The sequence below is a fragment of the Anser anser genome (genome assembly GCF_964211835.1).
Source record: "Anser anser genome assembly, chromosome: 3".
NCBI classification, from domain to species: Eukaryota; Metazoa; Chordata; class Aves; order Anseriformes; family Anatidae; genus Anser; species Anser anser.
The window spans coordinates 25,078,665-25,105,628 of NC_139722.1; the positions used below are offsets into that span (position 1 = coordinate 25,078,665).

Genomic DNA, 26,964 nt, shown 5'->3' on the forward strand with positions numbered 1-26,964 from the left:
CAGTAAATAACATACATCTTCTGTAACAGAGCATAAAGAGGATAAGGAGACTTTTTTGGTTGTTGATATTTGCATGACCCTTCTGTAAAGAAGCTTAATTCTCTACTGGAGCATGCACATTTTGTGTTTATAAGTTCCAAATCTTGGTTTCAGTCATATACACAAAATGTAATCTTTATTAGATTATATCTCTGTGGCATTGTACTCTATGTTTAATAAATACTTCTGAAGTTGTTGGTGTCTTAAAAATATTTTTGCTAGTAGAAAATAGAAATTCAGTATACAACACAGCTTAACCACTATATATTTTTAGCATAGTAGTAAAGGTGAACGTACAAGTGTTATACATTGTATCTTCATGAAATGCGCTTAAAAAGTGTATAATTTCTTTGGTTTGTATGTTTGACAGGAAGAACAAATATTAAATCAGTATCTCTCAGTGTATCATCTGGGGCTGTGTTAGCCTGGGAATCTCTCCCTGAGGAGCTACTTGGATCTTCTGTGCTCCAGAGGTCATTGGCAGTTGCTTAGCTCATAAGAAGCATAGGTATATCGGGACTTGTCCATCTAATAATGTCCACAGGGAGAAGATGGCCATATTCAGTAATGATCATTTGTGCCAGCATTACCCAGAAGAGTTCTGGGATGTTGAAAAGATTGCTTTACATAAGTTATTTTCTGTGTGCAAGTGGAAAAGATTCTGCTTTCTGTAAAACTTGCAGTGTAATTGAATAAGCAAAGACAAATAGTAGGATGTATGAAATGTGTTTGAAGTCACTCCCCTAAGCAAAGTGCTGGTTCAGTTTGCTTTGGTTATTCCGGATGAAATCTCCTGGCAGGGTGTTTTCGCACACAGGCCCGTTGATTTCTTGCTAGCCAAATATGCAGCTTCTGGTTGAGTCCGGTTTTCTGTGTGCCCTCTGCATCCCCTAAAATGCAGGGTTTCGTTGTAATACTAATGTTTTGATTGTGATAAGAGTCTTGATTTGAACTCTGCTTTAAATCACTCTGCTTTATAGAAACATTTGGATTTATTTTTCTTAACGCAATCTTAGGAACACATGCCTGGAAACTCATCTAATTCTGCATCTCTTTTGGAAACCTGTAACTAGTGTACAGTGTTGCTCCAATGCTATAAATTGGCTCGACAGACTAATGCATGATTTTAGCCTAATTGAAAAGTAAAGGGAGGTTGAAGCATAAACCTTTTCTTTAAAGCTGCTTCCACCATGAGTTCTGCTTTTCATGGTGGATGTCCGTGTTTGATTAGTAAATGAAATAACTCCAGAAGGCTTTTTTTTTTTTTTTTTTTCCCTCCGGAATCTTCTTTCTTCTTATTCTTCAGTTGTATATGGATTGAAAACCTATACCTAACCTGTCTCAGATAAGGCCAAGTAAACTTGGGACCACCTGAGTACATTTAATTTTTGGTGTAATTTGGCTGCCTGGAAGTTCTGTGGCATTGGAAACAGGGCACAGAAAGTGGATGTGCTTACCAGGCCGTTGTTGCCATTTTCCTCCTGTTATCTAGGGTAGCAGCACGGAAGAGAATAGCGCGTAACTGCTGTTAAAGAGCATTGTTTTAAATCTCCTTTAGGCAAACCATGTAGGGAGGAACCTTTAGGTTTTACCAAAGCTGTCAAAATCCTATTTACTGGGAAAATTGTTTGCATCTGCTGGGGTAGAAGTTACAGACCACTGAGCTGTCATTTGAGGGAAGACTAAACTTCCTATAATCCACTTTATCAGAGAATTTAAATGTGGATGCCGTAAATGCTCTTTAACCTGTAATTAATACCGAGAGAAGAACATGATAACCTTTGTCCTTAATGCATTATTCATGAATAAACTTTGCAGTTCTGTCTTGCTGGGCCATTCACAAGCAACCATGGTGCTTTTAAAATGAAGACATTTTAATCAGTAAAACAAGTACGCCTTGAACTTGTCGGCGCAAGAATGAATTGCTGCAGGCTTCCTGTGAAAACAAGTAATTTACTACTCTGAATTTCTATTAAAATTATACACTGGATGGTGCAGATCAGAGTAGACTTTTCCTCCATTTATTGAGCAGCTGTGACTGTTTGGTTGTTCAATATGTGCGTGGTGGAGGTTTTTTCCTTTAATGTAGTGTTGGAGAAAAGTTTGCCTTTCAGCTGCTAAGGAAAGAATTATATGCCAATAGAGAGAGATGGAAGGGAATCTGTGTTAAAGGTCACTTGGTTATTTACAGTTTCTCTCCACATAGTGTTTAAACAAAAGAATCCAAATGATTAATGTTCAGTCTGTCTGGAGCCATCCCTGTTCCCATTAAGAAACCTAAGATGTGTAGGAAGGCGGAACCAGAGTCCGCTACTCTACTTAGCACAGCAAGCCCTTCAGTTGCTTTACTGCCTCATTTCACTTGGTTCCTTTTCTTCTTGTGTTAATAATGGAAAGTAAATTAGAGGTGGAATGCAAGCAGAAAAATAGGACTGCCTCTTGACCTCTCACATTCACAGTAGGATTGGGTCAGTGATCAGGTATGCCTGATCTCATGTTAGGGCAGTGGACTGCATGGTACAATTTTTCACCTTTCTTAGGATTTCTGCCTGCCTTCACCAGCCCCCATTTCTGCCCTGCTGCTCACAGGTGTTCCACCTTGCTTCCAAAATACAGCGAGGCAGCAGCAGCGGTTCAGCTATTAGACATGCACAAAATTGACAACAGACTGAAACTCATTTGTTCCTGTATTGTCTTAGTGGAGACCTTCAACTACTAAATTTTTCTATTTCATTCTTTCGTTTTAATTTTCAACTTACCGTGTAATTATACACACAAATGGTTTGTTATTGGGCCTTTCATTGCTAAAACTCACTTGAAACTGTGTGGTTTTGTTCAAAATGGCAGAAAATCTGGCTGATGGTTAACAAATTGCAGTCTTGTGTCTGGTTGTGAGAGCAGAGACTGTCACACACTTCGAAGGACACTTTTGTGTTAATGTTCTAATGTAAGCCATAACAAGGATAAATGCATTTCTCGGTGTAACAATATATCCAGCAGGCACTTGATACACTCAGTCTGCTTGTTTTATAGAGAAAGTTAACTCTTCTGAACAGCAAACTATTCCATTTGAAATGTAACTTGTGTGCCTGTTTATCATGCCTGAAGAGGAGGATATCTGCAATGTGAGATGGGGACACAGCCCAGTACGGCCAGTGTTTAGCTGGTTACTGTGTGTCTTGTGTTTGTAATTCATTCAGCAACAGAATAAATCTTTGTCCTGAGAAGCAGTGCCAACCAAACAGCAGAAACCTGAAGAGGACAGATACATTAATACAACTGTTATAAGGCTTGATGTTAATGTTATAAGGCTTATTTTGTCATATGGTTACTACTTTGCAAATCCCTGACAATTTATAAATCCTGTATGTCCTTGCTTGCTTTCATAGAATAGCTAGGGTTGGAAGGGACCTTAAAGACCATCTAGTTCCCATCCCCTTGCCATGGGCAAGGATTACACCCACTAGACTTTCCTCACGTTGACTTTTGTATTTTGCTCAAATTATACCAGATATGCTTTCTCACACCACATCTTTCTCAGTGATTGATCAGTGTTAATGTTTCTCATTCGGTTCACCAAAAGCATATCATTTAGGCAGTGGTCTAAATCGATTCAGATATGAATCCATCTAGTTGTCTGGATGCGATAATGAAAATAAGAAAACTGAGAAAATGCATTGTTTAATATGATTTTGAATATTATAAATAAAAATATTTCATTATTTTCCCTTTTCACCCTCCTGAGAACAGCACAGCAAAAGCAAGATATCTTTAGTCAGTAATACCACTTCTTGATGCCCCATGTTCTTCTGTGGAGTGGCCGCTACTCTCTCTGGGGACACCATCCAAAGCTCTGTCCTTGGTCAGGTTTTCCCTTTGGCATCTCTTCTCCCTGTGTGCTTACAGTATCTGGGCTGACTTTGTTCTGTGTTCCAGGGATTCGCATGTAGCTTCATGCCCCTTTCCCCTGCTCCAGCAATACCAGCTCCTTTTCTGATGCTGTTCTTTCTCAAGGTCTTCCTCAGCTGTTTCCTCCCCTCTTTAAGTGCTGCTTCTGTACCATTGCTATTTCTTTTTGACTGGCAGAACTTGACAACACTGGAAAAATGAACAGAGTTGCTATATGCATGAATACAGTTGTCATATGTTCAATTAATTTGTAGAATAAGGGGCAAGTCCACTGACTTTACACTGAAGACTCCTCAGGTAACCTCTGCCTCTTTTCTGGCCTTCTGGTTCAAACCAAAATCAGTAAAATTCTACTTAGGTGAACCCACTCCTTGTAACTTTTGAATTGATCAGAGACAGTGTCTTGACACTTACCTATTATACAGAAATAGGTACAAAAAGTGTAATATAACTCTGAACAGAGGGACCTATTCTGCCAGAGTTAAAATTGGTTTATCAATGAATTGGGGATTGTGGCAGTGCTAAATTTTGTGTGTCATTTTCAACGCAAGCACAGTATTTTGCATTCACTGCAAGAAACTGCAGGTGGTGTTTCTAGGCAATTAAAATGCTCCTACAGTTCAGCAGCTCTTAATTCAAGTTCAGGAGAGCTTATTTAGTTATTAAAATCTTAGAGATTTTTAGTTCTTATAATCTCTGGAAACACTGCTTAAGGATTTAGCTTCTGCTGCCCAGTTGTGCACATAGCTTTCATAGGCTGGATTGCACTAACAGAATATCTTTGTATTGCACAGCACTGTCCATGAGAAGAAGTAGGGCACCTATTTACATTCCTGAATTTTACTCAGGTAAAGTAGTCCTAAGGAGTTGCATATCAGCTGCATATGCTGAATTTAAAGCATAGGCCACTTCTTCGTCTTGTTGATGTGCTTTTTAATTCAGAGATGTTCAGATTCTGATCAATGAACTTGTTCAGCTGCTTGTGTTTTAAACGTTTACAAGAGCAATTAAAATATAATTTCTACCCCTGCTTTGTATTATACATCTAGGACTGGGGTAAGTAGCTTCTACACTCTGTTGTGTAATCAGCTTTCAGTGGCCGAGTCACTGCTTTGAAGGCTGTTAATGCTGCTACATGTCTTTAAGTGCTGATCTCCATACCAAGAAAGGTATTTCTCTCCTGTGTGCTTCACTTTCTTTTCTCTTTCAGTTATTACACGTTATAGCCACTATTCTACACTTTGGAGCTGAGCATTCATGCTTCAGCGAGGGAGGAACGATCCTCATCTTGGAGTACCATTTTAAGGATCCAAATTACATGGTTTGAATATAAGCACATTTATGAAAAGAAAAATGCATCTTGATTTGAATATTATGCCCTTTTCAGCTAATGCTGAAAAATTCTACTTTGTCACTTAAACATTTTCAACATGAAATGTAGACATGGCGATGGGGAAGTGTAAATTGTGACTGGGTCCGAGGATTCCTGTACTCATCCCTGTAATCAACCCTGTACTCATCCTACTGTCATATTAAGGAAAAAATGCAAGCACCTTACCTCTTAAAACCATTTTCTTTTGTTCTTTTTCCACAAAATCTGTATACATCTTGCCTTTCTGCTAATCCTTAAATTCTTGGACTTCACCTGCCTCTGCAATCTGCCAGTTTTCCTCCTCTGCAAACATGCTGTTGCAAGTACAGCCTTTCCTCTAGCTCTATTCAGAAAGTCTTGTGGCTCTTCTCTTTATGCCACTCTGCTAACACTGGTTTAGCCATTCTTTTTTTTTTTCCTCTCACCTGCCAGATTCAAGGTTATGTACTCAATTTTCCCCTTTCTTGATCACATGCTGGCCTCTCCTGTTGGTTAACTTTCACAGATTTTTCCTTCTCCACGTTTTAGTGCATCTTTCAACCTTCCTCATTGCAATAATTCTGGAGAGTTCGCTTGCTAGGTCTTGTCTTTCTGCATTCAACCTTTTCTGTAGCTTTTCTGCAATCATTACATGCAAATACCAGCACACTGATGTTTTGTGGGCCAAAAGCACAACCTGTTTCTCTCTTCTGAGCTTTTATTTTACTTTGCGTCTTTTCATGACGTACACTCCTACTTGTCCGGGTCTTCATGTACTCACTGGTAATCTTTCTTGTACTGTTTTGTAAATCCACTATCTCATTTCTTTCAAATATTTCTCAAGACTCATTTCTGCAAAGATAACAAAGTCTAGGTACAGTAGGCAAGATTTTACTACAAACGTGTCAGTTTATGTTCAAATCTATGCTAGTGAGTATTTGTAGCAGTAGCTTTTTCTTCTGCAAATGAACCCTCAGTACAAAATTTTCACAAGTAAGTAATGTTTTACATCAACTTTGTATGTAGGAGATAATGCAAGGGGAAAAAAGAAAGAGGGATGGAAACCTTTGTTGTGTTTCGAAAGCAAATGGAAAATTCCTCAAATTAGAATTCCTCTATTTGGGTACCTAATTTTACACTAGACATGCAAAAACTTTGGGAAAGTATAGCTGTATAATTATTTGGAAACCCGTAAAAGCAGTTATTGCTGAATAGTCAAGCAAACTAATTTACTTGGGAAATTTAACCTTGCAGATGCTCATACATAAAGGAATGTGACTTTCAAGATGAAATTTTGCTACACTATCTAAGTTCATAATATATGTAATGTCTCATACAGTGAGATGCATAAAGGCACATGTCTGATCTATCATAATTTCAATTAATAATATTTCTAATTAGGAATAGAATTAAATGTAGAACTCAATATAAGGAAAGATATAGATGGAAGATCTATATTGAACCTTGCTCTTGTTAACGCATGCTGTCTCCCTTCTGCAGTCACCTGGACACCTATGGTATACATTGAAAGAAAATTATTTTGAAATCCAAACAGAGAGCTAAGTTTTAAGAGCTAAGAAATTTTTAGCTCAGATATTCTGATTTTTCTTTGGATCCTTATAGATAACTATATCTTAGCTGGACCACCAACAGATGGTGTGAATTAAATACAATATCTTATCAAGTAATGTTAATTTATATAAAAGGAATCAACTTGCATTCATTAAAAGATCTTGTTTGTTTTGTTTTGTTTTGTTTTTGCTTTTTCATCCCACAGATGTATTTAGTGATTTTTCCAGAGGGGACTCGTTACAATCCAGAAATACCAAAAGTCATTGCAGATAGTCAATCATTTGCTGAAAAAGAAGGTAAGCAAAAAGTTTTTGAATTCTTTTGTTATGGTGCTAGCATGTGTTATATAAAACGTTATATAATTTGAAGATGATCTCACCTTAACTGGACTGTTAAGCCTGCCTGGTTGATACTTAAGCTTTAGACTAGAATAAGTCAGTGTTCCTCCTACCACAGAGTAAGATGAGAGAAGCTTGTATACAGACATTTCATGCATTTTACATTGTACAGGAGCATTAAGTCTCAAGGAAGTTCTCTTTAGTTTCTATCTATATGTATTCACAGACACTTCTTTTCCTACTTTTCAGGGACATAGGAATCACCTACACTGGATCAGGGCACTACTGATCTATCTAGACTGACATTGTAACTCCAATTGCAGTTGTTACTTGACATAAAGGATATTTTGAATCAGGAATGTTGTGCCTTAAAAGAAAGTCTTCCCAGCTCTTCCTTTTTAATTACTATTAATGCCACAATTTCTTTTGGGGTTTGTTCCTCTTTCATCTTCCAGTCTTACCCCTCCTTGGTTGAACTTTATCCTGTAGTTGCATTGATGAATGCTGACATCATAACTGCAGGTGGAATTTCATCTTTGGAATGGCTTGCAAAGGCTCCCAAGCTTTTTCGTTTTTCTCACATCATATGCACAATACGTAGAAACTTTTAACTCCAACAGTTCAGTCAACATATTTCCTGGTTTTGTTTTTTCCTGTTGACCAAAAGTGAAATAATTCATCCTGAAGGTAAACAGAGAGTAACAAATAGGTCTGGTAAATTCATTTCTGTGACACGCTGAAATGAATTCAGAAGTCTGTGAATCAGCCTGTTGATATCATCAAGCTATTAAGTATTGTTAGTTCTTGTCCAAAAGGATATACGCTTTTCTTCTCCTCCTTGGGAAGAATGGAATTTGTTTGCGTGTATGTGCAAGAGAGCTTAAGTCATAATGTATTTATTCATCGCTTCAGTTTCCTGTCGGAAATGAAAGTCAAATGTTTCATTGAGGTTGGCAGTTCTTTGAGAGTTCAGAGGGGGTGTTTGATATGAGGTGGGTTTTTTTTTTTTCCTCTCTCCTCCTTTTTCAGGGAATAGAAAGGGATCTCACTGTCGTTATTATTTTAGTAAACCTCTTAATTATATTTCCGCAATCCACAAAACAGTAAAAAAATGCTTTGTGCTTTCAGAGCACCTGTTTGTTTCTTCTAGTGCTTTTCTCCAATTATGGCCTGCTTTTGTCTTGTAAGGGTTACTCCTTTTAAAAATGCTCACAACAAGTATTTATTAAACAGGAAACTTCTTCTGTTCCAGCGTAGAATCCTCTTGATCTGCTTTTCCTCATTGCTGAATTCTTTCATTGTTATTGTTCACAAAAATTTGGTCTCTCCTCAACTTTTATACGGAGAGGGTGGGAACTGTCCCTGCAAGTTAATGGGAAGATTGATACTCACTTGAATTAGGGCATCCCTTGCACAAGAGAAGCAGGGATGGCCAGCCTGCCTGACGCTAAAAGCCACATAACAAAATATTCTTACGGCTAAAAAAAAAAAAAAGCCACAAGGCACAGACCACGTACGCTGGGGAGCTCCAAGGACAGGAAACTCCAAGCGGCCGCCGGCAGATGACAACTACTCCCCAGAGCCCTGCCATGAGCGGTGCTGGCCCCAGCTTGTGGCTTTTGCTTGGCAGCCCCAGTGCCACCACTGTCCTGGCTGCTGGCTGCAGACTGGGGCTTGGTATGGGAGCTGTGACCGAACGCCTTGCCCCACACATCATATTTTGTACAGTTTTGTGAAAGGTAGCAGTGCCCAGTCAGATGAATGAGGATGCATTGTGATTATAGCTTAAAATTTGTACTTCAGTCATTGTCAAGAAACAAAAAGTCTGATGATTTTGTCTTGTCTTTGATATACAGCATGGTGCTTCAGTGTTGGCTTTACAGACACACAGGGGATTATTTTTTTTTTTTTGGTATTTTATAAATTACATTGTGAAATGTGAGTAGGTTTTTTAGCAATTTTTTCCTACATTTTTGCACATTTTATGTGTTGAGGAAATAGTGCAAGTGTAATATTGAAAAAGTGGTTTAATTCCTAAGAATTAAACTTTCACTTGATGTTATTTTCTCTGACAGATAGGACCAGAGATATTGTACGCAAAGATAACAAAGCTATTCCTAGAGCACAAGCATAACTCATGTTTATCATGCTGTCTGAAATCTGAAATACTGTTTTTGACGTCTGTGTATATGTTTCAGTAGTTTTGTAGAGAGGAAGTATGAAAATATTGCATGGATTTTGTGTTTATTTTTACTCTCCATGGGCTGGATACTCTTCCAGAGAAGTTTCATCAGTTTAAGCAGAATTACTGATCTGAATTTAATTACCTGACATTAATGTGACCAGTTGATGAATTGCAACTCATATCTTGGTATTCTTTTTAAGAACATATCAGTCATGGATACAGTCACTGCCTCTTACAGGTGGTCAGAGGGCTAGTTCAGTAAAGCAAAAACCAACCAGCCAAACAAACAAACAAAGAAACAAAAAAAACAAATGCTTAGGTCGACATCCAAAAGCTTATTTTCATGTTGCTGGTTGCAGCTATTATGTCTTTCGTCATTGATATGAATATTTAAATAAATCTTATCTGTCTATGAATAGGATGAAAGGATATCAAACAGCAAAAGAATATAAAGGTGATTGAGGCCCCCCTTGAAAGAGAGGTAACTTTTTAAAAATACTGATTATACTTCATGTTACAGTTTATTCTTGTCTTAAGACTTGGGTTCTACACAAAATATTGACTCCTTGCAAAAGCAAATGGATTTCTTCTTTCTGAAACACCAGCAAATCAAACACACACAGTCTGTGAGTGAAGAAATTGAGACAGTGCTATAAAACATGGAGAAACCTCTAGGGAAGGAATAGTAAGCCTATAGTAAGCCTATACTTGCTTACTATTTTTAGAAGGAAATAAAGGTACTGTACAATAAAAAAATAAAATCCATGATCTAGTATTGCAGATTTCTCATTAACTACCATGCCAAGTTCTTGTTGAATGTACTGCCAGTTTTGTGATTTTTTTTAAAACCAAGGAATGCCAAAAAACATCTATAAAGATGATGAAATTAGGGCATTTATGTTCCTGGTTTTCACAATGGAGACTGACATGTGCAAACGCGCAGTAATTGTTTTCAGTGAGATGTAGAAAGTTGCTTACTGCCGGGGGTACTGATTATGTGGTAATAAATGGAGACTGTTGTCATCTGAGGGTAATGCTAGTACCCTCAGAAAATGAAGATTATTTATTCTACATGTTTTACAAGTGGTTGAAAATTCTAATCAAATCAGATTTTTACCCAGAATAGAACAGGCAGCATTTTAAACTGAAAATATATTTATTTCATTGTACTGGGGAAGGAAAAATGTGCTCCTTGAATTTTAGAAACAAAAATTACCCCTTAAAACTAAGTTGTTTGGGATTAATGCAGGAGCTGCTCATAAAACAAATTAAATCCTGTGGAGTTGAGAAATTTATTCCAGCATTTAATTTTGTTGTCCAAATTCTAATATTTGCTGGGGTTTCACAGCCGCAGCAAACCACATAAGCAATGTTGCTAGAATCTCTGATGAAAACATCTGTCAGGTTTTCACATTTCTGTCAAGTAAATGAAACCCTGCACTTCCAAGCCAATGGAGTCAGTGCCATGGGCGTGGATTTGAACATGATGATCCTTCTTGTCCTCTCATGATGGGAAATAGGTAACCACGTGAGATGATTTCTTGAGTGATTGCTGCTACGATGCTCTCTGTTTTTCTGTTTTTCTACATGGTTGGTTACTCAGGTTTCCAATGGGATATCTCCTAAGATTCTCATAATCAAAGGAAATGTTTCTCCCTGTAATGTACTGAATAACTAAAAATGTGAAGGCATGTTTTACCTCTTGTCTCCTGAGCCTTCCAGTTTCCACTACTTAAGCATACAGCATCTTAGAGTTTGCTTTAGTTTTTCCACTGTAATTAGTCAGCTAACATGATCAATTGTCATCTTCAAAATCTGTTGGGATCATTCAGTTGACATATAATGGTGACCCTTTATATAGTAGAGACTATATCTAGAGTCTGGTCAGCTGTTTTAGGCATCTTAAAAGTGTCTTGGTTCTTCCACACTAACCAATGGGCTTGAGTTTTGAAGTCTGGGGAATTTAAATTTGCGGGTGGCACTTTTATTTTCTTAGGGATTTAAGTTTAATCTTGTTGTAATATTAGAAACGGTATTTATTTATTTATTTCAAACCGTAAATCTTTCAAGGCATATTACTGGTTCTGGACTACAGAACAAAATTTCTACACAACCCATAAAATACATGATTTTTTTTTCCTGTACCAGCTTCTGGTATAAAATTTATTTCATTTATATGCTCCCACAATATGTATGTCTAGATTGCTAATAATTTTATAGGAGTTAGACCTTTGTAATGTTCCAAACAATGACAAATTTCTTAGGTTTTGTAGAATATGAACTTTATCCAAATGTTAAGGAAATGGTATTTTAAGGATTTGAAAATGAATAAGAATAATCCAAAGCCCTCCTACTCCTAATGTTGCTAACTTCTGAAAAGTCAAAGAGAACATGATAGGAAGCTTGGAGAGTTTAACTTGACTTGCTGTTGCTGAATGAAGACAAAACAATCTTCCCAAGTGAAAGGCATTTATGAAATTTTGTATTAATGTTTGATTTCTAACAAGGGTCATTTAATCAAGCAAATATTTCAGGTATTCATTTATCATCTCCCTGGGTTTTATGCATAAAAGTGGCAAATGTAAACATTTTTTAATGCTAAGCTTATCTTGCCTAGTATCATGCTTTCTACTAAGATGTTTGTGCGTGCAGGATATGCTTATCTCAAAATTGCTTTTACAGGTCATGTGAAAAAGAGGTATTTCAACGGAGCTAATCGAAAATGTTTCCCTTCTAGATCTTGGCATTGGTTTTAAATTGTATTTTAAAGCAATCTGAAGTATTTAATATCCAGAATGTTATTTGAAACTTTCTTTAGAAAATATCTTTTGTTAATATTTTTTCCACACGCTTTGATGTAAGCAAGCTTGGCGTAAAAGTGAAATGTGGAAAGGAGAGTAACATCTTTTAAAAAGTCATGTGTGGGGGTGGACCTTGAGTAGCATTTGAGAGCCAATACCCTTGGATTTCTGCTATGAAATGTTGTCCTTAGAAAATTAAGTTTAGGAAAGAAAGAAGCTATCTTATATTCTTAAAAACTTCTTTCTGGATACACCCATTATGGAAGAAGGTGTCCTGAAGCGTGGTGCCTCCTGTGTTGTGCTGTGGGATGGTTGTGCACAACTATCCTGGCTGGGGACCTGTGGCCAAGTACAATGTTGTCTGCTGGTTGGGTAGCAGATCATGCCTGAGAATACTGGAAACTTGAACCTTGCTACTGTGTACCTAACTTTTCAGTGGGGGGGGGGGAAGATGTTGTGTTTTGGAAGTGTTTTCTTATGTGAGCACATTTCTTCTGCAGCTTTCTTGGCAGAGTTCCTTAAAATCTATTCCATGAGAGAGGGCGTATAGGAAGCTAGAGATACTGGCAGCTTGGGAGAGGAAGCTCCCGCACGAAGATTGAGCACTCCACCATACGTAATTTTATACGTCTCTCTGGACCCTGGTTTCAGTAACTAAGCCACTGAGGTCACTCCAGTAGGCTGGTAGGAACGTAGTGTTAGGTGAGTGTGTAGGACACCCCAAATAACTGCAAAGCTTTCAGTCTAATACTACCCCTGTGTACACACATGAAGGCACAAAAGGAAAAGAGGAAAGAAAGACCGAGATGGTATTAAGCTTAACCCACTGTTTTTCACCCTATTTCAGTTTTTGTCTTACCATCAAGTAACATAGTTTCATAGGGGGAAAGAGACCTCTCAGATTAATCTGACATTCACTTTTAGAGAGAATATAACTTTTGTTGATTAAATGTGGCAGTGCTCATGCAATACACAGGGTATTTATAATTTAGAGCTGGTTGTTGTTTTTCTTGATTGTTTTCTTTTCAAATGAGGTATGTGCACATGTCAGGGTTAAAAAGATGACTAATGGTGGAGTCTGAAAATGTAGGTGGCCTGCCTGCACTGACCAGCTCTATGAGCTTTTGGCTTGGATGAAGGAAAAAGAAAGAGGAATCTTCTCCATAGAATTGTACTCAGCTATTACGTGTAACTTTACCCTGAGAGCTTAGATAAATCATGTTTTGTTTTTTTTGCTGTCATTGTTCTTTTCTGTTTGCATGAAGGATTCAGTTCTGGAGATGTTAATGATTTGTCTCCTTAAACTTCCCAGATTAAAACCTTACTTCCTTTTGTTCAGAAAGTCTGCAACAAAACTGAAGTAATTTTGCATCTTGTTACAGTCTAGTTAATGGTTGCCAGTTGAGGTACCATTGCTCACGCTATTTCTTTGGACTTTTGTATTATTTTAATGATTTCACCCTTGATATATTCTCTCACAGATCTGCATCAAGTTATTACGTTTTGGGGTATTTTATGTCTGTTAGTCATTTAAAAATCAGCTAACATAGAAGAGCAAAGCTATAGCATTTTAAGGTAGAGTATTACTTTATTAGACATTTAGTTTGTTTTCTTTGGCATTTAAAATAAAATCTCATGACCTCAAATACTTTGACAGAGAGTTCTAACTTAGTATTGCACAACATTAAAAACAGTTTAAGCACAGTGTGTTTTGTGAATTGGATGCAGGCCGCTTGCCAAGGTAACTATACTGTAACTACTTGGGCTTAAATTCTGTTATGTTGATTTTAGCAAAGATCATCAAGTAATTGCAAGAATGTGTGCTTAATGCTTTTATAAAACATATTTTAAAAGGATGTGTTGAACTCCTGTTATTGCTGCATGTTTGTCATACACTGGAGCTGTACTAAATAATGGATTATGGACTTTCTTCATTGGTTTTAGATAGATACATACTTTTTTTGAATCTAAACCTTCAAGAGTTCCCTTGTAGCACGTAACACAAGAGGGGCTTGTTTTACAATTGTACTTCACATATTGTCACTGACCATCTTCACCACAAAAACTCTCCATGAATTAATTCAAAAAACTCAGCACTGGGTAGCCTTCGACGTGTGTTTTAATTTGTCTAGAGGATTCAGTTCCCATTAAAGCCTTATTTCTCCTTTCTTTCCCCACAGTACTAGTATGGGTAGGGGGAAGATGAGTTGGGCAGGAAAGGAATGACAGCGTTTTTTGGATAAAATGAATGTGTTGTGGGATTTGGATCAGTATGAGTTGTGTTGGGTAGAACGACTATTGCTAACACAACACTAGAATATTCAGTGCTTGATTTACTGAGTAAACGTTTGGAAACGTAACATAATTAGCTGTTTGATGTGACAGTTCACAAGCTAAAAAAACCCTACAACCATGTTATGCTTCAAAATATTTACACAATCCACACAACATTTTGCATAGATAGTTATCCCCGTTGCTGGTAAAGCTTAGAACGGTGACTTCAGAAAGAGTGCTAGCAAAAAACCTTTTATCTCCCTGTTTGAACAAACACTTTCTTAGCAAATACTAAGAAATCAAGATAACGATTTATACTGAAAATTTCAACTATAAGAATCTTAGAGCTGCTTAGAAACCAGCATTATTTTAAAGTGTTCAGTAGATACTTACATAATTTTAGATCAGAGTACACTTTACCCAACAAGAAAGGAAGAGAAGTTCAGTACAAAATCAGGACATACTATATTGCCTTTTGTGTTGATTTTCCAAGTGGCAGTATGTCTAAAGCAATACCACAGTATTTTGATTTAGAAAAATAGTCCGTGTATCAGGAACCAATAGCACCAATGGGTGGATCTTTAAAACATATTGAAGAGTAAAACTATGAATGATAAGGCTAGAAAGCAATAATCACAATCATATTCTGATACTTCTCTTTGAGAAAAATACACATCTTATAGCCAAATAGTGATTTTTTTTGTATGCAATGCCTTTTTTAGAAGCACTTTCAAATGAATGTGGAATAGCTGTGTTGAGATCACAGAAAGGTTTGGGGTTTTTTGTTTTTGTTTTGCAATTCATTGTATATTAAAACTTTGGAAATTGAATAAAGTTTATACTTTCAAACCCTCTGTGCTTGTGTATTCTAAAGTGTGTTTTCAGTGGAAGCAATCAGCTGAAGCAAACATTGAAATGAAATACTGTTGTGAGGGCTTGCGGATTGCTGTTAAACTTGACAGTTTTATGTCCATGGTCTGGATGGTTAAGGTCAGCAGTGGATTTCTGTGACTATGGTTTTGTTAATAAGTCAGTTTAATAGCTTGTTGGCAGGGAAATTGAGAAGGTTTCTTCCATGCTGTTGACTCTGTGCTGTTTTCCCTCTGCCCTGCTTAGTTTTCTGTTAGGATGGTTTGTTGAGTCAGCTGGTGGGAGGGTGGTGCCAGAGCAATATGGGGTTAGTAGCTGACACAAGCATGCACAAAAGAGTAGTAGTCAAATGGCTGCAAGGATAAAGTGGAATTTCCCATTTTGATCAGCATTAAGTCATTGCATAGTCTTGAGTCTAACTGCTTTCTGTCATCTTTCCTCAAAGAGAGGACCGTCACTATGTGCCACTAGAAAGAGGAAAGTGAGAGCTGGGAAAAAAAATCTAAAATAGAAAATAACAAATGTATTGAAATATCTGATAGCGTGGTAGCTTTGGAGAAACGTTGCATCTTGTTTCAGCATGTGTAGTTTAAAACTGTTGTTTTATTACTGTGGGACAGTATTAGGATTCAGTATGTTGATGGAATTGGTTTGTCCGTTGGAAGTGAAACGCCGGATGAACATTGGGCATGTTTAAAGATATCTGTGCTTATGCCTCATTTACCAAACCTGTTTCTGAGACAGGCTATCAGGAGGTGATGTTCTGTTTGATAATTCTCAGCTAATTTTTTTTTCTCAATTGGACAAACATAAACGATGAGGAGAAATGCTTTTTCAGCACATATGAGCCATGTTAAAACTATCACTACTTTTAGAGCAGCAGCTGTACTGAGGACTCTTTTGTTGAGCAGCCTGTCTGTCATTAACGTCCTGTAAGATTTGTTTCATCTTCTACATGCATTCAGTAGAACAAATGCGATGTGCACACATGCTCTCTCTCAACTGAGAACTGGAGATTAAAAATAATCCTTTTGTGACTTTGAGTGGGGGTGCCAAGGTTGTTGGCATGATGTTCCTTTTGTGAGTGTAGCCCAAATTACTTTCAAACCCTGTAATATTTTTTTTCTTTTTTTTCCCTAGGACTTGCTATATTAAAGCATGTGCTAACACCACGCGTGAAGGCAACTCATGTAGCCATCGACACAATGAAGGACTATCTGGATGCAGTTTATGATGTGACTGTAGCATATGAAGGTACCGTGGACCACAAAGGGCAAAGAAAACTGGCGCCATCTATGACAGGTGTGTTGATTTATATTAGACATGCTGCAGACATGTGCTTGTTGATATACAAAAAACCACCACAGGTGCTTTGCAATGCTCGGAAGATAATCTCCACAGTGCTCTAGCCATCTTACCGCTCCTTGGTAGGGCAGTGTTGACTAGTGACTCAGCTTTATAATACCTACCCACAAGATCTACTGCTCCTTCTCTTCCCTACTCCTCACAGAGAATATATTTATGGTCAAATTCTATCTGCAGGTAGTCTTTGGAGTTCAAATGATCTTGAATCCATAGGCAGCAGGTGGTGTTCACCTTTGTGTTTCTTCTAGCACTGGCATTTGGCCTGATTGTAAATTCTCTCTTTCTCCCTGCTTTGCTACATGTGTGCAAATGTGATATAATTGCTGAAATGCATACATTTTAAAGGGAAAATATGTAGTAATATATTTTATTTGTAATTTTTCAAGTTGCTGAATATGCCCAGCAATTTGATAAACACTCAAAGCATTTTATGCAAGTGAGCTTTACTTGCTGTAGTACTTTAACCACTTATAGCACTTTAAGAGACTGGGGAAAATTAGTTGTACATACCTTCAGTTAACTCACCAAAAAGTTAAGTTCTGGAGTATCTGATGGGGAAAACTGGGACAGAAGGCTTTGGGGTTTGATGGGTTTTGTGCTTGGTGGTGGGTTGTTGCTGTTTTTTGTTGTCATTGTTTTGTTTTAAATAATTCAGTTACCTGCACCATCACTGGAGGGCCAAATAGCATCTTTCATTCCGTTTGTAGTTGATGGATCGCTCAACCATATATCTGCACAGCTGTCTGTTGCTAGCTGGCTCACAATGATACTTTCAAGTCTTTTGCACTACTGATACTAAGGGGAAAATATGCCACATTAGTTCACCCTTGTGGGCAAGGGCTCAGTGTTGTCTGAGGGGCTTGCAGGTAACTTCATAGCTAACTTCATTGGCGGATATAACTTCTTGAGGTGGTGTAAAGTTCATATGAACTCTGTCCAGGTGCATGTTCCTTAGAAGTTCTGGAATTGTCTGTTTTTACATTTTCACCCTATTTAAAATTCTGAATAGGTGAGAAATATAACCATTAACACCATGTATTAACTCAACACTTGTGTTGTTCTGTTAGTTCTTAGGATAGTTTTATGGTTAAGTATTGAAAGTGCTTTTTATGATTTAACATGTTTTCTTTTAGACATTTTTTTATCATAGTTTTGCAAATTTTACGATGTAAAGTTCATGACTTTTTTTCAAAATACCTTATGACCCTATTACAGACTCCCTAGAAGACTGGCAGCCTTACTCTTTTCCTGTCACCCAAGATTTCATTTAAAACAAATAGAATTATTTCCCCTTCTTCCCTGCAGCATATCTTGTTTCATGACTTGATTATTAGGCAGTTTCAACCACTTTCATGCTGGACTTTTCACTGCCTGATGGTTAATTAAGCTATTAAAATATCATTACTTATTGATAAAATGGCAAATGTTCAAATTCTTTACGAGCCCTCTTCACCTATTGAATTTTTGCATGAAAAATAGAATGAAATTGCATGAAAAATGAATTCAGTTTGCATGAAACATGGTATAATTATGTAAACGGAACTAACAAACTGATTTTCCCTGTTGGCTGCTTCTTGTGTCTGGTGTCAAGTGGTAATCAGATGGTTTTGGGGTGACCGCTCCACATCCAACCTTCTCAGGACTCCACAGCAGGACTGCACATCCCTCATGGGTGTATCAGCCTTGCTGGTAGGGCTGGGATAATTACTGTCTCAGACTTTGGTAACAATAAAGCTAGTAAAGCAGAATGAAGTGAAGCCAACCAGTTGTTATCCATTACAGAGTAGATAAATGAAATATCCATCCAGAACATTCCAAGTTATTGTGGCAGTCAAATGTATTCCATATAATATAAATTATGTAGATTAAGGACACTTTATAAATTACAGAGCGGAACATAGCTGTCATTCCTTTAGACCCTCCAGACACAAAATAGAAGAAAAAATAATTTATGTTCTCAAGACTCACGATCACTTCAATATTTGTTCTGCAACAGCCCTACAATTGGTCTGTCTACGAATATACTACAATAACAGGAATTGATTGTTAGACATTTAAGATTATTTATCATTTTTGCTCTGTACAGTACTACGACGAGGTATAAAATGCCTCTCTGGTGTGCAATTCATATGAACATTTCATATATGTGTCAGTGCTGAATGAAAATTTTGTTTTTCGTGCTCATCAGAACAAAATGGTAGTACGATCCTGGGGATTTTTAAAAGATAAGGTTGACGTGTCTTTTTCAGTCTAGCAACTCTGATTGAAATTTATTGCATGGAAAACAAACTTCTGATAAACTCAACTTTACTTGAGGACTCTGTTTTCCATAGTATGACATTTCCCATGTGAATGATATCTGAGTTCCACACAATGTGTTTCTTGACATGCATTTTGCTTTCAGTTCAGTAAATGTCAATTCTTCAGAAGAGCCGGTGTCACTTCTGGAAAAAAAATAAACAAAACAAACAACACCAACAACAAAACTACATACTTTTCCAGGGATTGGCTCTTGGCTACTGTCTTCAGTAGTAAACAGAGCAGGTTAAAAGGAACATTTTAGTGCCTGTAAGTTGTACTATCATGCTCTATCAAGGAAATAGGGTTAATAAGCTGAACTGAGAAGAAAATCGGAGGAAAAAGTAATTGCATTTTAAATTTTGTAATGTGGAACTCTTAGTTTAAATAGCTTGTCTTCGAAAAAAAATATTTTTTTTCACTCCAGAAAGCTTCGATATCATAATATTTACTTGTCCAATGGGACCGAAACAAAACATTATATACTAGCAACTGGGAAGACAACATTCACCATCCTTTCTGCATTAGTGCTTGGAGCAGTGAATGCCAGGAACATTTGATAGCATGCTGCCTTTTAAAACAGCCAAATTGTTATAGTATATTCTTTCAGATGTGTTGAATTTTTTGTCAATATTTATTCATTTCATATTTAGTTGGCACTTTCCAACTGGAAATTCTGTTTTAGAAGACATCAGATTTAATTAGTGGTTGTAGACAGGGATGTTGCTTTTTTTTAGTGCTTCACTTTCAATTGTAGCTAACGGTTGCATTTTGTGTTTTGTTTTGCTTTTTCCTACCATTTATCTATCGTTCATTCCTTTTCTTTCCAACAAGTTTGGATCTTGGTACATTTCCAGTGGAAGTTTGTCCCACACATGGCAGCCTTTCTGAAGAATAACACTTTCCCACAGATTTCTTCCCTCTCTTAGTGCCGAAGATGGTTTGTCCAGTTCATTAATGACAGACCATGATGGACCACTTAGGGAAGACCACGCTACCAGACTGCATTAATTTGCGATCATTAGAATAAGATCCATATAATCATATGAGCACTTAAGCACTATTAAGATGCAATTTAGGCTTAAATGCTGAAAGTACAATTTAGAAGGAAAAAGGAGAGGGAGAAACACTTGTGCTGGACTTGTTGATAATACTTTACTATACTATCACTAAATAAAATACTACCATTCTGTTTTTTGGGGGAAAAAAAGAAAGAACCTGATTTTCCTCCTTTCAAATGAATGTGCTGAGTGTTCACATCCAGCTTTGCCTGGTGTTAAGGGGTAGGTCTCACGGGACGTGGGAACTGTTGTCATTCTTGCACCTGAAAGAGTATTATGTACACATTTACATCTTTATTATTCTGCCTGAAGCCTGGAGGTTTTACCATAAGCAGATGGTATTTATCTGGCCTTTGTAGAAGAAAGCGTGTGTGAAATAGCAGCATGTGACAATGATAAACATTGAATAAAAATAGCAAGTACATGTAGACTCCGTCTTAAAGAAGTCAGAGGAATTCCTGAGAATTATTGACTCTGCTGTATATCAATTCCAGAACAAACACTTTGAAAGCGCGTGTATGTGTGTGCATTTCTGAAAATCGGTACATCACTTTGATCGGTATAATTTGAGGAGGTCAAACTGGTCTAACTTCTCTGGGGGAAATTACGCTTTTCCAAATGCCTGTACTTTTGTTAGGACCCAGTTAGACGCTGAAGTACAGAACAATAGCAAAGAAACTGGAGCAATAGAAACCAGTCTTTGTCTGGACTTTGGCCCAAATTTGATCGTATCTATTGTCTTTCAATATCCACAGAATGATAACAAGCACGTGGTTATAGAAGTGCTGAAAGAATTGAAAAAAAAAATTTTTTTTAAATGATAAACAATAATAAGAATATAAACCAGTCAAAAGTAAGATTTATAGCGATGAACTGACTAATCTGTTCAGATCTCTGCTAGCTGTCATCTTATTGCACAAAGAAATACTGAAAATTAAATGGTAATTACTTTAGAGCAATTGAAAGGATGTAAATTACAACTGAGGCTGGACATCAGCGTTGGTGAAATTTGTGTCAAGTATTAGATGGCTTTTTAACATTTATAGTAAATTTCATGTCATGAACTTGTCATACTGCATCTGTTCAAGCAAAAACTAACTGCGTTTCATATTTCATAATGTAATTTTTCCATTGAAATATTTGGAGCAATTTTGATAATAACCGGCAACATAGTTCTAGTGATATTCTGTCTTACAATTTTTCTTTAAAGGAAAACCCTGGTTTTATTAAGTATTAAAATATGACACGTTTTAATACAATGATTTCACCTGGTGCCATAAGGAAAGTAAATGATCAATCAGTTTTAAACTGAATGCATTTTCACTTGTCTTCCATAGGACTAGGACTATAGAACCCTTGTCATTTCCTATTAAAAGTAGTTTGAGTAGCATGAAAGCCTGTCTGTTAATTTTGGGATGATTTATTTGAAGTGACACCTTGAGCACAGATTTGCATTTGTGCATTGATACTCTGCAGATAAGGGCTGTCTTGGTAGATGAAAAGTCTTTTACTACTGTAACAGTTACATTGTAGTTCTGTTTGAGAATAATGACATTTCACCAAACAACAGCATCATTTCATGGGAGTACGGGCCTTGCTGTAGGTCTTTATAGGACTCCAAAAACCAGAGAAAAGTCTAACTGAGCATGAGTGCCAGAATGACTAGCACCTCTGTTTATTTACCTACCTCAAAACAAGAATAGAAAGGGATTTGGAGTCTCTGGAGCCATTTCCTGTCTCCAACAACAACCCAACTTGGATGCCTGAGGAGGTTTTTTAAGAATAAGACAAGCATAAACGATACTTCGTCTCCCCAAATGACAATCACTTGTGGATGCTGCTTCTGTGTGTTACTAGCAGCCCCTGAATGGGAGTAGTAACCCCTCCGGTGTCCCTGGGAGCCCAAGGAGTTTGTTCATCTGATCATAAACTAGGACCTTGTACATCTCCATTATTTTCAGGCAGCTCCTGCTGATTGTAGGTATCTGTAGCTTCCCTTTGGGAGTGTGTAATCAGAAGACACACAAGCATCTTCTAACTTTCGCTCCACAAAGAGGATTTTGAAAGTATTTACACTGCAGATTTACAGAACTGTGCTGCGCCATGGGCTTCATGCACATGTGCAAGGAAGCGTTCAGCTGCCCAGGCAGCATTTATGTACAACAGCTTGAGGAACTCCTGCTCTTTATACAGAAGTGTATTTAAACCCTGAGGATAACAAAAACAACTTTAACTTCTTCACACTGTCAGGTTTGGCCAGAAATATGTTGCTGCTTGGAGAGCCTGTGTTTATTCGTGCTTTTTTGTATGTGCATCAGAGTCCTTTTTTTCTACAATGTTTGTGGTACTGTTCCCTGTTTATCAAAACAGACTATCTGAAGAAAAGGGAAAAACATCAATACTAACAGTACTGGCATAGTTCCTAACAGATCCTGTTTATTTGCTAGAGATCATTGTTCTGAACTGTTCCAATCCTTGTATCTTTTCTTGCTTGTATGTGTGTCAAAACTGTTTTTTCCATTCCTGAAACTTCAAAAATGTTCCAAGGAAGATGCAAATATCCATACAGTGAGCCTCATAAATCTCCTTCTTTCCAGTTACCATCTGTGGAACCCTTTAGATGTTATCCACAGACCTAATCTGATCCAGGCTCTGTTGCTGGCAGCCTATTGATCAAAACTTTCATACTTTTGTAGGAAACCTCCTGCTAATTTGGCCAACATACAGTATTCACAAATCATTATGGAGCAGCACAAAGGCCAGAGTGCATCTGTTAGAATAACAGATTAAAACCACTCAAAGATTATTTCACTGAACTATGATGTGCGAGGACTATGGGTCTTCATCAGACACCATCTTGTGTCAGCAGGACTGAGTACAGTGACACTCTACTGCTCACCAGTGCTAGTACCCGTACAGAAAAGTATAGGCACCATTTTCTAATAGTAATTTTTAAAGGTTCTTTAGATCCGGATGTCTTTACGAAGGGAGAGAAGTATGGTTATTTACAGTTGAAACTGCAGGATTTGTTGAGATACAGTTCTTACCTGCCGTCTTCAAGATCTTTCGTCTATTTTTTCAAGTTTTCTTATCTTTCTCTCTGCTTCCCTTCTCCAAAATGAAAATTCAGCCTTTTTAATGTCTCCTTGTTTCGAATGCTGGTGCTTTTTATCCTTAAATGTTTTAGTTGTCCCTTTCTGCAGTAGCCTTCTCTAATTCCACCACATCCTCCTTGAGATACAGAGACCAAAATTGCAAACAGTATTTAAAAAGTGGATTCAATCTTTTTATGTAGCTGCAAAGTGACACTTTTGCCCTGCTCTCAGTGTCCTTGCTGATGCTGCCCAGTATTTGGGGGAATCTGAGGCATCTGCTACTCAATTGAGAGGATAATTTCAGAGAATGGTCACTGACCTCCCAGATTGTAACCACCAAGTCCAAGCTAAGCATCATGTAATCAGAGTTCCAATTATTTTCCCCCGTAATTATTTAGGCTGAGGCTCAGCTGCTGCATTTTTGCCCCATTTGCTCAGTTTGGAGGTCTTTTAGGTGTTCCTCACCACCAGCCTGGCATTTGACTGCCCGAAAGAGTTTAAGATCTTCTGAAAAACATCTAAAAAAATGGAGATTTCACTGTTTGCCCCTTCTTCAGCTCATTGGTCATGATGAGGAATAAAACCAATCCTAGCATCAGCCTCTGGAGAACTCCAGTTGCTGTTTTTTTCAGTCCTGAAAGTGATCATTAAGTCCCTCCATTTGCTTCCTCTCCTTTAAGCAGCTTTCGATCTATAAAACATCATTTTCCCTAATCCCATGGCAGCTTAATTTCTCTAATAGCCTTCAGTGTGGAACCCTGACAGAGGCTTTATGAAAATTCAAATATATCATGTCCACTGAATCCCCTTTATCCGCTTGCTCCTTGACACTGTGGTAGAAAGCCAGCAAATTGGTGAGACAGGATTTCCCTTTGCAGAAACCATGCCAAACCTTTTCCAACAGACTGTGATTATCTCTGTGCTTAGTGATCTTATTATAGACTGCTATCTTACCCGGGGATGTAAGACTCTTTGGTTTGTATTTCCCAGCATCATCTCTAAAGCCCTCATTTGTAGAAGGGAAACCCCCCATTTTTCTGGCACAGTGGCTGTTTGCGCTGATAGGTTACACATCTTTGTTTCTGAATTCCACATTTGAGAGCTTTTGGATGAATGCTGTCTGATTTTAGTGACTTCCTGACATCTAACTTGTTTATTTAGTCTAATAATTTCTGTGTGTTTACTTATTGATCTAGTTCCTTTGAGCAGTGTGGTACAAAGAATGCAACGGGCGTAGGAATCAAACAATTTCAGCAAGAAAGGGAAGTCTGAACAGGTATTTGAGCTTCTCTTACATGGTCTTATACGTTACCCTGAGTGCTGCTCTTCGCACCTTTGTCATCCAGCAGTCCCACTAGTGCCTTAGCCGGTTTACTGCTTTTGATGTATTCAAAAAGTACAATTATTAGAGCATCCTTTGGATTTTTAAAGTTCTTTTTCAATTCTCTTAATTTTATATTTGCATTTGACATGAGCTGATTTATGGTTTTCCTTTTCTGGACAAGCTTTCTATTTCTCCAACAGAAGGTAGGAATATAGCAGTAGCATCCTAAATTTTCCCATTCAACCATGCATGTGGGTTTCAGACCACTTTTTTCTTTGTTTGTTTGTTTTGCACATGTTTTATGTGGGTTTCTAAGTTTTGCTGGGGTTTGGTATTTTTTTAACAGTCTCTAGGCTGCCTTCCTTTCAACTGTTTCTTCTGTTGTGTTTTGCCACTTTTCTTTTTCTCCCTCCTATTTTCCCCCCCAACTATACAGTTCCTTTAATTATGTGTGTGTGTGTTCTACACTTATTTAGACTCTCTACAATGCTGAACGTAATTGTACTGTCTTTGCAGACCACTTTTCACTAATACTGTGCACAACTCAAGACCACATCAGGAGTGGCATCTTTTCTTGTGGGTTCTGCAAGTAATTGTTACAGGAAAAAAAAATATTTTCTTTTCTCTTTCTCTCTTTTCCCCTCTGCGCTTCATCCTGATGAAGCATTGATACAGTTCAATCAAGGTAGCTGGAATCACACTCCTGCTGGCAGCCCTGAAATTGCAGCGCTCAGTCTGGCTTAACACTTTCTCAACACTATTATCAAGCTTATCATCCATCACTATTATCGAGCTTATCATCTTTTTAATAAGATGACCTCGACATAATTTAATATATCTAATAAGTATTTTATTAGAGGATACACAGTAATTTAATTTTGCTTGTCGTCTTGTACTGTCTTTATACTATTACTCTTTATATAGTCCTTCACACATACTGCCATGCCCTTGCCTGTGCATCATGCTATGTCATGCCAGTAAATCTGGTAGCCAGTTAACATTGTGTGCTCCTTCAAGGTCACTGGGATACCTGCTTCATAGGGATAGTCTCTTGAGGACAAGAATTCTCGTCCTCCTGTCTTCATGTTTAGGCTTCTTGTGTTGGTGTAAAGGCACTTCTGAGTTTTGCTCTCACACTGAATTTTAGTTGCATCCACCTCATCTTATGTCAGCCTAAATGGTTGCTTTTCTTGACCTTTTACTTTTCCCAGCTTCTATCTGAAGTATCTAAGACCTTTTCAGTTGTCATTGCCACCACCCTGGCTTAATTAAGATTCATGGGACATCCCAGTTTTCTTGTTTCTAAGGGTCCTCCAGCTCCTAACATGCTTACTCCCTCCGCTGCAATCAGAGGCTCTGATCTCTGCTCACATCTCAGCCTCGCATGCGGGACTGCCGGTACTTCTGGGAGTGCTTTTCTCCACAGCCAGGCTTGTCTCCCAGTTTGAAGCCTGAATTTATCCTGCACAGCATCTCCTCCGTGCTTGCTTCCATCAGCAGCACCAGCAGGTGTGGGTGCTGCCAGCTCCTTCCCTGGTCCCCCAGGTTAACCTGGCTGAGCAGACTTCACTCTGCCCTCAGTGTTTGCTTTCCCGTCTAGTGCTGTTTTGTTCCACCACTGCTTTATTTTGTCATAGCAGGCAGGGAAATAGTTTTGTGGCAGCTCAACTTGAGGTGATGGAAAGCATGGAGCTGAGAAACAATGCAGCACTTAAATTTGTGTTTGTTTTGCCGATCGGTTGTTAATTTGGTGTACAAAATAAATGAAAACAGAGAGATGGGATTTCTTTCTTTAAAGGAAAGATAATTTACAAACTGCTTTGGTAGCTTAATGTTTAGGTCCAGACAAGATGCTTTCTTCACTTTTTAAATTTCCAATTCAGAGAAGAATATGGTTTTGCTGTCACGGTTTTGCCTGTAAAACCATATGCAACACAACACACAGTGTTTTGTTACTGAAGGAGGTGCATCGTTATGTGTTTGAAATATTAGTTCCTTAGAGTAAAAATACATAATTCAGATTTCAGTTTCCTGTGATACCACTTTCACCTTATTGCAAACATTACTAAAGTCCATTAAAATAGGAGAGAACTGGGGCCTGTTTAGGTGGACATGACCATGTCAGGCTTCAGTTTGCCCTTTCTTAATTTTGGAGGACTTTGGCAATAATTATGAAGCAATAAAAGAGTGAATGTGGGAGGATGAAATCTGAGCTACTTTAGTGCTGTCATATTTAAAGTGCCTGTAAAAATAGACTTCAATAGTACTTGAAAACTGGAATGTCTGAGTGCAACATCACTGTCAAGACAAATGAATTAGGGTGGTGGAATGAACTGTGATATCATTAAGGGAAAGGTGTTGTAAAGTCATTTATATATTCCTTCTCAGTAGCAGGTATGTTTATGTTTTGGAGCTTCTCTCTTTCCCTCACCTTCCCTGGTAATGCTGATAATTGAAAAAAAAAATGAATTAATTGGCTTTT

At 37.7% G+C, this 26,964-nt stretch overlaps 1 protein-coding gene across 1 annotated transcript in view; it reads left to right on the forward strand.

Moving 5' to 3' along the window:
- Nucleotides 1–26,964, forward strand: part of AGPAT5 (1-acylglycerol-3-phosphate O-acyltransferase 5) — a 60,356-nt gene that overhangs the window by 25,391 nt on the left and 8,001 nt on the right. The window contains exons 5-6 of the mRNA XM_083831460.1: nt 7,077–7,167; nt 16,480–16,641. Coding sequence (XP_083687586.1) covers nt 7,077–7,167; nt 16,480–16,641 — 253 coding nt within the window. The remainder of the gene's footprint in view (nt 1–7,076; nt 7,168–16,479; nt 16,642–26,964) is intronic.